The sequence below is a fragment of the Bombina bombina genome, chromosome 2, assembly GCF_027579735.1.
Source record: "Bombina bombina isolate aBomBom1 chromosome 2, aBomBom1.pri, whole genome shotgun sequence".
NCBI classification, from domain to species: Eukaryota; Metazoa; Chordata; class Amphibia; order Anura; family Bombinatoridae; genus Bombina; species Bombina bombina.
The window spans coordinates 599,635,957-599,649,510 of record NC_069500.1 but is presented as its reverse complement, the minus strand read 5'-3'; the positions used below and the strand labels follow the sequence as shown (position 1 = coordinate 599,649,510).

The following is a 13,554-nucleotide window of genomic DNA, read 5'->3' as shown; positions in this document are numbered from 1 at the left end:
CTGTCGCCCGACACTTTCTCGAACATAAACATTCCCTTTCTGATTTGAGATTCAGACTGATCGATCACATCCCCTACTTAGGAGAGGTGGGGATTGAAAGAAATTGTTATTAAGATGTGAGGCAAGATGGTTTTATTGCCTCAACACCATTCAACCTAATGGACTTAATGCCACCTTAGATTGGCACTGTTTCCTCTAACATACCTTTTGAGAGTACAATAGAAATACTTATCCCCTACCAGTGCCTTACATATAGTTTCATTTTTAGTCCAGTTCTGATATACATTGTTAAAACATATTCACATTAGGGTTGACCCATATCACTATGAAATAATAGTTTTGAGTTATACTACGATCCATCACAGTTTAGATTTTGGTAATTACCAGTACTGTTCTTTTTTTGCTAGTGCTTATACCGGTATATTATTTCTTTGTTTTGTTATTTTTAGTTGTTATTCCTCTTCCTTACTAGTGATGCTTTACGCCCTAGTTAGAGAGTTGTCCATCACTTTAGCAGCAAGTGCACATGCCTATTCAGAGGAGGGGAAGGGGAGGGTGTGTGTTTTTATTAACCAATGGGTAACATTTATACTGTTTAAATAAGTGTATCACCTATATGAGTTTATGGTCTATGATTACGGCTACATTTTGCTGGAACATGTAAGACTTATTCATCTCCTTCTATTCCCCTATACTCGATATGGTACCTGTGTGTGTTTTTTAAAGATTTGGATATTCAATGAAAGCTGTGACTTTTTATTCCGTTTTGAGAGGTGATTTTCCTGGATTGACTTTTTCTATATTACTAAGGATGGAAGGGAGCCTTCCTGTCCTACAACCGTCTTGCAGCCAAGGGTTACTGATCTGTCCTGGATGAAGTGGGGCTACGGAGGCAAACAGAGGTACGAGACGTTTTACGGACAGCCGGCAGATGAGAGTGGATGACGTCATCCAGAAGCGATGATCAGACAAGCTGTGCAGCCTCGAGGAGGTATAATGCACCATTTGGAGGAACGCTTGGATCGTAATTCATCGGCTTGAACCGGAACGCAAGGGGTAGGGTTGGCTATGTGGCACAGTCCCCCGCCAGTTGGATGATACAAGGCTTCAGAGAGTGGTGAATCAGGCGCAGTAATCTGTTTTGCCTCCTACTGTTTGTATTACCCACTCCAGTGGTCTCAGTATACACATTACCCCGGCACTGATACTATTTGTTTGGAGAACTTTGTTGCTCTTACTTATATAGTGCACATGCCTATATCTTAATGCCTTCTTATGTGGATACTGAACATAACATTATTCATTGGTTTATTTATTTAGTAGTTACATTTTTCTAGCAGTCTGGATATCCAGATCGTAATAAGGGGTGTGCTACTACACACACAACATATTGGCTATTCAGACTACTTGGTTACACTCCCCTATGCATGACACGCTGAATTAGGGGCGTCTTTGACGTCCTCTATACACGGATGTAAGCCCTGTGAATGATATGATCCTCTTGCATATTCAGGTATGAACTGTTCGCTTTACACATAGTGCTTTCTAACCGCATCAGAGGAGAGATTTAACACATATGTGAAGATCTGTGATATGTTTGATAAGAGATAGATAAGTTGGAGACCATGGGCTCCATGTACTAAGCCTTCAATTCATCCGTCATTTTAGACGCGGATAAACTCGCCGTTACTCGCCGCGGGCGAAATGGTGTCCGCTGTCACTATGTACTAAAAATCCCCCAATAAATAGACAAGTCTAGCCCGCCGCGAGCAGTGGCGGATTATTGATAAATTTGACGCCTCGCTCGCCGCGACTAAGCTGATGTACTTAACTTTCAGTTGAATTGTCTGGCCAATTATTAACACGTGACATGCAAGGTAGTTCAACTTATCTAAACAACTTTATTATTGTTCAAAATTTTTTGAAGAGTGTTAACAGAGCAATAACAGATAACAGAGTGATAACAAATATTTTTGTAATATTTATTTACAATTTGGATATGGCTTCATCTGGATCTGATAATATATAAATATTAATATAAAAATAATTATAAAGATTGACAACTATACAATACAAATTTAAAATATAGATTACTCTTTAATTACAGTCGACAAATTTGGCGCAATTTATGTTCATGGAAATGAGAGACAAATTAGACGCCAGTTATGCTGTACAATGCTGATATTACTGCCTTTTATATATGTCTAGACTGGCGTCTAGATTGACTTTCCTATTGTTTTGTACCTTGCCCGCCACCTAAAAGGTGGCGAGGCAAAAATAACGAGGTGGGAGCGGAAATTGTAGCGAGCGGACAAATAGATTTTTTAGTACATTCGTTTTTGGCGAGTTGGTGGTCAAATGTGTCTAATTACAGTGAAAAATGGAGACGTAGCGAGGTTTGGCGGATAAGTACGCTCGCAATTTTAAAGATGCGAGTTAGAACATAGTTGACGACTTTGTACATATCAGTTTGCGAGTTTTGACGCGAGATTTGTTGCGGGTAGCTCGCTGACTGCTTAGTACATGGAGGTATTTTTTGACATACCACATTTATTGGCTAACGTATACACACATGATGATTAATACTTAATCTTCTGTTCATTACAGATGTTATATTCACACTGCTTTAGTCCATTAATTCCCTAAATATCACCATATTTTTACCATATTTTTACTCTATATGTACATATATATGTGCAACACTTTCATTTACCTATGTTTCACTCATATTGTTTGTTTCCATGGATACTATAATTGTGTCACTTCCTGGGGGGGAGGGGGGTAGTCACAGGCCATTTAAACACTTTATTTTGCTCACTTTGTATGGTCTGATGAAGGGGATGGTTGGCACCCCAAAATGTCACTGTACACAATAAACTATTGATTTTCTGAAAGTCCAGTGAGTGAGGATCTGTAATTTTGAAGTGGATATCATTGTTCCTGACACCCTGGCTGACATATCAAGAGGTGAGAGTGCAAATCCCTATGAACCTCTCTCTCTCTCTCTCTCTCTCTCTCTCTCTCTCTCTCTCTCATATATATATATATATATATATATATATATATATATATATATATATATATATATATATATATAAGTCCTCCAAAAAGAGATAAGCACAGTCTTACAGTACCACAACAGCCAGGGTGCACTTCAAATAAAGTATGTATGTCCCTCGTTTGAAAGAAGGCACTCTCTGGTCTTAGAAAGAAACAATTTTTAATTTTTCAATTTCGGTGATAACGTTTCGGTGTCGTTATGACACCTTTGTCAAATGATCTGCCAACGTCAATATTACAGAACAATCATGTCCCCAAAGTCAGCGATTTTTTTCTACTTTGGGGACATGATTGTTCTGTAATATTGACGTTGGCAGATCATTTGACAAAGGTGTCATAACGACACCGAAACGTTATGGATGAACTTGCTTTTTGACATGTATTGGATGAATTGAAAAATTAAAAATTGTTTCTTTCTAAGACCAGAGAGTGCCTTCTTTCAAACGACGGATATATATATATATATATATATATATATATTATTGCTCACATGTACACTGTGTACACATGTGCTTATTCAACCCTCCTAAGTGCATGCAAGTGTTTTACAAGCCCTGGTGAACATTTACTTTGGAAACGCCATGAAAAAAAAATCATATTACACACTGACAAAAAATATTATGGCCAAAAAAGAGCTAAAATCCAGAGGGGAGCAGAATTTTGAGTGCTTAGGGCAGCACAAACCATTTAAACGCCAATGGATATAATCCAATATTCTAAAAACAAAATTATGTATAGCGACAAAAACTCTGTGCTCAGTTAATCATTACCATATATCAACTTCATGAAAAAATGAATATAAATGTTTTATATATTCAATAAGGCCTGTGTTTCCAATTCTACTTTTTAAGAATGATGCCAGAGATATCATAATGTATTGTCAGCATGAAACTTTAATTTGCTTGAAAATCTCATGAATATCTACTGTGCTGGCAAATTTAGTGACCTAGATTTTAAGTAAAATAATTGTTTGCTTGTTTTTACATTTTTAATACATTTTCATTTAGCTAAAACAAGTTCAAATATGCACAGTAAGTCTACATATTTATCAATACTACTTATTGTTTCTTTATCCCATGGTTGGATAATACTAGCAACCAGGTATGGCAATAATAATTTCAAAGAAAGATTGGAAAAGTTTCTAATATGAAAGAAAAATTTTAGGATTAGTAATACCCTATTAAAATTGGGATGCGTATGTTACTTTAAGATACATTTTACAAAAAGAAAAAGGTCAAAATATACAAAAATGAATAAAATATCTATAAATATCTAAATATGGGGTATAGATGTTTTGCACATACTTTTCATATACACATGCTCTGCTGTATTTTATAGACTACAATTATAAATTAAACTTTAAAATCAGTGTATTTTTGACTCATGATTCCAAGTTATTATAACGTACCCAGCACGTGTAAAAAAACTCTTTGTATTGCCCATTATCTCACAATATAATGGTTTGTAAATATGAAGTATTATCTTATAAAACTTTGTTGGTGAAAGTATTTATCAATCACATACCAGTTCTTTTTTCTTCATACATTCCATTAAGATCATGAAAAGATGCTGTGCTTGGGTTCGAGAATATGTAAACGTCTTCTGAATTGTAACAAGTAGTTGGTCCCTTAAAGATTCATTGATAAGGCTAAAAATACAAAATGATTATTGAAAATTAAACAGTGGATATAAAATATATATATTTTTTTACTACTGGCATTACAAGTACATGATAATTAGAGGTAGCTTTTAAACACTTTGAATACCTCGTTACACTTAATAATTAGGGAGTGTTGTTACATTCAGATATTTTAATGTTTAAGTCAATATTCAAATTATACTTAGAAATGTATATATATATGTGAAATGTACAGCTATGAGTATTAGGTTTCTGAGTATTAAGCTTTTGCTTTCAGCTCTTCGGCAGGGTAAATAGTTGTTTTTGTTTTTATTCCAATTACTTTTAAGGTACAACTAGCACAAATTTTGTCATTCAGCTGGTTCTATTCTAAGAGGATAGTGTTGACCACATAATATATAATAAATGCTGTAAATGACCATATTTGTATTTGGAATTTGTGTAGATAGATAGATAGATAGATAGATAGATAGATAGATAGATAGATAGATAGATAGATAGATAGATATACTGTGTATATATTTTTTAAATTTATTTACTTTTTAAATAATTGATTTTTTTAACCATCTTCCCCAACCTGGTTATTTGCTGGATGTCTGGTATTTTTATGGAGGATACCCCAAACACTACTGGGAGCTGATTTCAGAATGTGCTTAGTTTTTGATTGTCTGCAACAAGCAAATGTGTGTATGCACCAATCAACACTTATTTGGTAATTGCGTAATCTGCTCTTCTCCGAGATAAATAGGCAAATGTAAACTTTTTATATTGAATGATACAAGTGTATTAAATTAGCATGCTCAAGCTGAACAAACTCATTATAATATTTCTCTTGTATGCTGTTTTAAAGGGACATAATACTCATATGCTAAATCACTTGAAACTGATGCAGTATAACTGTAAAAAGCTGACAGGAAAATATCACCTGAGCATCTCTATGTAAAAAAGGAAGATATTTTACCTCACAATTTCCTCACCTCAGCAGAGTAAGTTCTGTGTAAAAAGTTATACTCAGCTGCTGCCCAGCTGCAGGTAAAAAAAGTGTTTCAACATTTGGGTATCATGGCCCTTTAAGTAGGAAAAACAATGCTTGCTTCAGCTTATAATGTTGGGTTATTTGATGAGAATCAAGACGGCTGAAAGTCTTAGCTTTATTAAACCACCTGCAAAATTGGCTTCTGTAGTCAGACATTAAAGGATTAATTTCAAAATAGAGCCCTCAGAGGTCCTTATTTCACAATGTTAAAAGGATATTGCTGTTAGATTTACATGTCTGAGCCGGTGGCTGACTCATTCTGCCCTATTAAGAGCCCTTGATGATTTAATGGAGTGACAGCATTATGTGCTGTTTGAACTATGCATCTTTTAGTCTAGTGAGTGATTTCTGGTTTGCTGTCATAATCCTGTTTAAAAGGATCGCTGTTTCAAAAACAGTATTTTTGAAGCAAAAAAACTGAGAATTTGCATATCTAATTTGCATATCTTACCCACAATTCTCTTGTGCATTGGAAACATTGTATATTAAGAATTTCTGGGGAAAAGCAAGAGGGGATACTTGCCTAGATGTACTAATTTCCTATGCAAATATTTACATTGATTTAGTTTTTAAGGAAGAAATGCATTAACTAGTACCGTATGCTGAACAGGATGAACTGTTAAGAGGCTAACTATATCTGTAGAAAATACAGCTTTATAAGAAATATTATTTTAATACAAATTTCCATTATAGTTTTAGGAGGACCAAAAGTGTTGTTTTTTTCAAATTGTATAGGGCCACATTACAAGTGGTGTGCTAATTTTTTTAAATGTTTTTTGCTTGAGCACTAAGTGTGCTCAAACTAAAAGCTAGTGCAGGCCCGGGTTAGAGCACCTATTAAGTTGAAAATTAAATGTTAACGTGCAAGCAAAAGACTCAGGCACACTACCTTCAGGACTTCAGATATTGCTACCATGCTAACATCTTCTCCAAATAGACTTCTATGGGACACGCTACAATAAGCATTATTAGTTTGTGGGCTAAACCGACACTGCGCTATATCAACTGAGCTAAAGCTGAAGGTGTATTAGGAATCCTTTACATTCCTATGTTTTTCACATATAAGAAAATGTTCTTTTTATTTTAAAATATATATTTCTATTTAACTTTTGTAATATCTAGCTATCTAGATCAATAGGTATACAGTATTTTTTTTTCTAAGTGAAGAACAGGAATCCAATGAATTTCTATTCAGAACACATTAAAACAGGTTAAAATTAATACAAATGAAATTGTATGTTTCAAAGTATTTGACTGGGAAGGACTCAAAAGTGTATATATTTGTGCATATATGTGTGTACATGCGTTTATATGTAAATATGTATGTATGTGTGCGCATACATATTTACACCTATAAACACATGTATACACATATATAAGCATGTATACATATACACATACACATATTGAGACACACACATATATATATATATATATATGTGTGTGTGTGTGTTTTTTTTTTAACCCTGTTAAAAGGTTTTTGACAATATTATACAGTATTTATATTTTTATTACAATGTGCATATATGAGTGTAATTGTTTAATTTAATATGTTTTGGATGTGTTTTGATTTAATTTTTTAACCCTTACCCTTTACTTCATGTCCCAAGTCGAGCTAAATATTCTAGCGCAGTTATGGCTTTCACTCAAGCACAACCAATAACTTTCAACTTATAATATGAGCGCTATTTAGCGCAGTCACAATCTTCATTGAAAGTATGGTTTGCACTAGAGCAATGTCAGCTGCACTAATCTTTCTCTGGCAAATGGGATTTACCATGGACTTGTAATATCAAGCTGCACGGTCCAGCGATATTGCTTATTGTGTCCTGCGCTTTCATTAGCACGCCACTTGTAGCCTAGACAATAGTATGAAGCATTTACATAAAAAGTTTTACATTTATTTTTAACTGTCATTTTTTGTTATGCAAAAACATATTAGCACATGGACGTATTTCTGAAAAAACTAAATATTTTAAGTGTGTGTATCTTGTCTCTTTTGATGTGCCCAATCACATTGCAGGATGAAGTAGGTTAGGGAACCTGCAGCATACTTAAAAGGACAATGTGCTCCAAATGAAATTAAGCAGCATTCTAAAAAGGGTGAACGATCTGTGTGAAAAAAGAACAAGAGCGCAACCTCTGACTCAAGCATAGTTTTATTAGATTCACAATAAGCGCTAATACAAAATGCACTTACGAGAGTTAAAACAATAGTTAGCCTGTCAATACATCAAGTCTGCTGTGTTCATGCAAGTGATCCTGAGCCCTTGTTATGGTTCCGTAGTATTGTTTTAACTCTCGTAAGTGCATTTTGTATAAGCGCTTATTGTGAATCTAATAAAACTACACTTGAGTCAGAGGTTGCACCCTTGTTCTTTTTTCACACAGATCGTTCAGCCTTTTTTCTGAAGCAGGGGAGACATCGGATAGAAGAGCAGCACCCGGCAAGAGTATTACGGCAAGGCGCATACCAGTAGTAATGTAATTACCGTGTACAGGATATTTAAAACGAAATATAAGTGAACTGCCTCAAACAAATTCTTATCCAGGAACTGATATTGTCAAACATTACAGGTCGTATGTAACATATGAGCTGGGTTTTTAAACTGATATGTAATGTATGGACATTTTTTATAAAAGACATTATTATCATGGAGCCAAATATCAAATATTAATTAGTATAGATTGAATGGTGTTCCCTCTCTCATGAAATTTATCCTTATTTTTTTAAACATATTGTTATAATATAATTTATTAATTTGTTTGCAATTAATTTATATACAATTAGGTTTTTTTTTTATCCTACTTACATTAGCACCTATATATCTTTTCCTTCATTCTAAAAAGGGTAATTGTTATGATTTTAAAAAGTACATTTGTGAAAATAGTTACTTTACTTTTTCTTTTTTTAAATTACAAACCACATTCAATGTTTTCCTCTGCCCTCTATACTAGTGCTTATATAAATTACTCTAGCATGTATTTGCTTGGGTACAGTTAATTTCAAATAAAAATTAGATGCAGTTTTTACCAATATATTTTTCTAGCTTAGAATAGGACTATGGTATGTAGTTTAAACATGAAGGTAAATGGCCTTTTAATTATACAGTGAACACTCCAGCCTCCATGGGATTTAAAAAAAAATAAACAAATAATAATAATAATGGTCAGTTTTTTTTTAACTAAATGACATATGTAGACACAAGCAATTTAAGGATTCAATTTGATATTTGTACAGATGTTCAGAAATCACAAATGTATTCTGCAACTTACCCTCCTTCTTCTGAATATTTGTGACCAAAGGCAAGAATGTCAGATGCACGTCCGCTTCCATCACAGACCACAACAGGAACTGGTGGACTGTCACGTAAGTACTCCAGAACTATAGATATCACATTGGGGCCACCTTCCACAATAAGAGCAACAACAGGAACTCCTTGTCCAATTCCTGTCACAGAAAAAGAATAACCACAAGACCAGTATGGTAAACATAAATGATTAAATCTACAATAGCTATAACTGATGTAATGACAAATTACATAAACAGACCATCTCATAAGCAATCATTAACAGTGAACATCTTAAGTCCTTAAACACTCATTGTATGATTAAAACCTTTCTCTTAGGCTCTGTGGTTTTAAACTGGTCCCTTTCCATAAGGCCATAGTGATATATGTTGTAAGTGTGTGTATGTGTCAGAAGCAGTTTGTGTGTGTGGCAATGTTATTCAAGCAACTTGTAGGGAGAGACTGCAGCATGCAGTGCTAAGTGGCAGCAAGGAACACAGACAGCTCTACAAGATGCTATTCTTATAAAGGCGGATGGATACCTCTACAACCTATGAGGTTGTTCTTACACAAATATAAGACCACTAAATGTTGTGGGCTTTTATAAGCTTAATCAGAGTCATTTTATCACTCACTAATATGAGTCACTGTATATAAAACCATATTAATCAAAATGTTTAAATAAATAATATTATGTCATTTTAATTTCAAGTAACAAGATGGGTTAATAAATAAACAGTTTTTAAAGTTGACTATAATTCTATTGTTAAACTATGTATCTTTAAGAGAAATGTATAATGAAGGAATGATGTAACACAATGGACATGACATTAAAAGTGATTGTTCAGTAAAGATAATGTCAAAATCTGGAAAATTTGAGTGGGAAGACTTCCTGATAACTTTCTACAAGCAACACCTTTCTTCTTTCTGCCTTATACCTGAATTGCCCCAATGCCTATTTGCCTAGCAGCATCTCATTTATTTTCCCACCCATGGTCAGATGTACACACAATGCCCTCTGCATTCCTATTCAATACACTAATCAAGTGCACACACTGTTCATAAACATCAGAAATATTTGTGGCTTTTTAATAGAACTAAGCACTTGCTCATTTGCTCTGTTTCACACACTAGATTTACTAACAAAGCTGAGAATGGTTGTAAACAGGATCTTATATAGGGGTAAAGTGTTGTTCATCTTATAATGCCATTATTGTGCCTTTAATCACTTCATCACTCTTCTATGCCATATCTCTAAGTAGTTTTCAGAATTTCAGGATTATTTTGTATATATTGTCCCAACAAAATATTTTTGTTTTGTTTTGTAACAAGAGACTATGGGGCATATTTATCAAGCTTCGTATGGAGCGTGATGCCCCTTGTTTCGGGTGAGCCTGAAGGCTCGCCGGAAACAAGAAGTTATAAAGCAGCGCTCTAAAGACCGCTGCTCCTTAACTTGTCCGTCTGCTCTGAGGCAGTGGACAGAAATCAATCCGATCGAATTACTTTTAACTTTATTTTGGTGCTTACGACATTTTTTATACAGACTTTTTAAGTACATGTATAGTCTTACCTAGCACATAATACACTTGCTTAGCAATGAAAACCTAGACAAAATGTAATTAAAAAATAAATCATTCTATAATAGTCTTCTATAATATATAACCTATATTTACATTCACTCACTTTTCTCACATTTTAGCAAACCCAAATGTGGGCTACATTTTGAGTGGAGCACAATATTGCGCTTACGCCAGCACGATATTTGCGCTCCACCCAGTAATACCAGCCCATGAGAGTCCACTTCCATAGGCTCCAACGTAAGCTTCGTTCTCTTGTCGTCACACATGGTGAGCCACCTAGCGCAGTGCAGAGGGCAAATCGTGCAGCAAAATAAAAATATGTACTGTATATATATATATATATATATATATAAATATATATATATATACACATACACACACATTAACACATAAATATTTAGAGTAAAAACACAGTCCCCCATTCACATCTATGTTTTTTCTCACCCACATCCCCTCAGTTTAAAGGGCCATGAAACCCACATTTTTTCTTTCATGATTTAGAAAGAGAATGCAATTTTAAACATCTTTCTAATTTACTTATATTATCTAATTTGTTTTATTCTCTTGATATTCTTTGCTGAAAAGCATATCTAGATATGCTCAGGAGCTGCTGATTGGTTGCTGCACATAGAAGCCTTGTGTGATTGGCTCACCATGTGCATTGCTTTTTCTTCAACTAAGGATATCTAAAAAATGAAGCAAAATAAATAATAGAAGTAAATTGTAATGTTGTTTAAATTTCTATTCTCTATCTGAATCATGAACAAAAGATTTTGGGTTTAGTGGCCCTTTAACTTCTAATAACTGCTTTGTACGGTTTTTATTTAAAAAAATAAAGATGCTCATATTTTTTTATTTTATGTTACTCTACAGTCCCCTTTATTTTATGTTACTCCACAGTCCCCTTTATTTTATGTTACTCTACAGTCCCCTTTATTTTGTTACTCTACAGTCCCCTTTATTTTGTTACTCTACAGTCCCCTTTATTTTATATTGCTCTACAGTCCCCTTTATTTTATGTTACTCTACAGTCCCCTTTATTTTATGTTACTCTACAGTCCCCTTTATTTTATGTTACTCTACAGTCCCCTTTATTTTATGTTACTCTACAGTCCCCTTTATTTTATGTTACTCTACAGTCCCCTTTATTTTATGTTACTCTACAGTCCCCTGTATTTTATGTTACTCTACAGTCCCCTTTATTTTATGTTACTCTACAGTCCCCTTTATTTTGTTACTCTACAGTCCCCATTATTTTATGTTACTCTACAGTCCCTTGTATTTTATGTTACTCTACAGTCCCCTGTATTTTATGTTACTCTACAGTCCCCTTTATTTTATGTTACTCTACAGTCCCCTTTATTTTATGTTACTCTACAGTCCCCTTTATTTTATGTTATTCTACAGTCCCCTTTATTTTATGTTACTCTACAGTCCCCTGTATTTTATGTTACTCTACAGTCCCCTTTATTTTATGTTACTCTACAGTCCCCTTTATTTTATGTTACTCTACAGTCCCCTTTATTTTATGTTACTCTACAGTCCCCTTTATTTTATGTTACTCTAGAGTCCCCTGTATTTTATGTTACTCTACAGTCCCCTGTATTTTATGTTACTCTAGAGTCCCCTGTATTTTATGTTACTCTACAGTCCCCTGTATTTTATGTTACTCTACAGTCCCCTTTATTTTATGTTACTCTACAGTCCCCTTTATTTTCAGGCAACCTTTTTTTATTAACCAGAGGTCTGACCTCTGGTTAACGGTTGCTAGTGCTAAGTGTAAAAATGATCTTGCAGTAGCATTAACCAGCGACTTGTAATGGCTGGTTATTTAACATTTGATGGTAAAGGGACAAATGTGCCTCTTTACCAGCGAACGTTAAGATAGCGCCTCACTTGTAATCTAGCCCTATGTTTTAGTTAGTGAGGCCAGGACCTGACAGAACCCATGAGCCCTAACACAGGCAAAAAACAAATGTGATCAGCAGTTGCTGACAGACATTATTGCTATGAAATTAATAAGATAGTGATAAAATTATCTGCATGGTGGAAACTTCAAGATTCAAATGAAAGAGTCTTCTAATAAATTTCTTTTGTTAGGAAGTGATTGGAAATATTTTGAATCCTTGGCCCTCCCCAAATATGACCGGTTCTTTTAGGTCTTCTATCAAAAGAAGAGGCATGATATCACTCATTTTAAAGAGTCTTAGGGGCCGATTTATCAAAGTCTGGCGGACATGATACGCTGTAGCATACCATGTTCGCCAGATATTGCTGTTGGCATTTAACATTGCACAAGCAGTTCTAGTGAACTGCTTGTGCAATGCCGCCCCTGCAGATTTGTGGCCAATCGGCCGCTAGCAGGGGATGTCAATCAACCCGATCACCTAGGATCGGGCGGATTGATGTCCACAGCCTGAAGGCTCGCGCGGAAACAGAGGCATCAGGGGCCATTCAGCCCTTGATAAATCGGCCCCTTACTCTTTAATGGACCATTAATAAAGTAGAACTGCATATTCAAAGGCGCATAATTAAAAGACAATGCAATAACACTTACTCAGAATTTTAAATGAGTAATATTTTGTTTACTAACAAAATTAATTTAATCTGTTGCCTCCTTTATCATGTGACAGCCATCAGCCAATCATAGACTCAAATATGTATACCCATGCACATGCTCAGTAGGAGCTGGTGCCTCAGAAAGTGTGCATATAAAAATATTGTGCACATTTTTATCACAGAAGTAAATTGGAATGTCTCTTAAAACTGCATGCTCTATATCAGGGGTTTTCAAACCTGCCCTCAGGCCTCCCTAACAGGACAGATTTTCAGAATATCTGAACTAGAGCACAACTGAATTGGATATATCTGGCAATGTTACCTTGAGCATCATTGAGTTTTCTTTCCAACCATCCAATAAACATAGAAACATATTATTTTGTTTTA

At 34.7% G+C, this 13,554-nt stretch overlaps 1 protein-coding gene across 4 annotated transcripts in view; it reads right to left on the bottom strand.

Moving 5' to 3' along the window:
• Positions 1 to 13,554, bottom strand: part of TRPM3 (transient receptor potential cation channel subfamily M member 3) — an 814,585-nt gene that overhangs the window by 383,018 nt on the left and 418,013 nt on the right. For all 4 annotated transcript variants that reach the window (XM_053702508.1, XM_053702509.1, XM_053702510.1 and 1 more), the window contains exons 7-8: positions 9,012 to 9,186; positions 4,585 to 4,708 (exon numbers count right to left, since the gene is read on the bottom strand). In XM_053702508.1, coding sequence (XP_053558483.1) covers positions 4,585 to 4,708; positions 9,012 to 9,186 — 299 coding nt within the window. The remainder of the gene's footprint in view (positions 1 to 4,584; positions 4,709 to 9,011; positions 9,187 to 13,554) is intronic.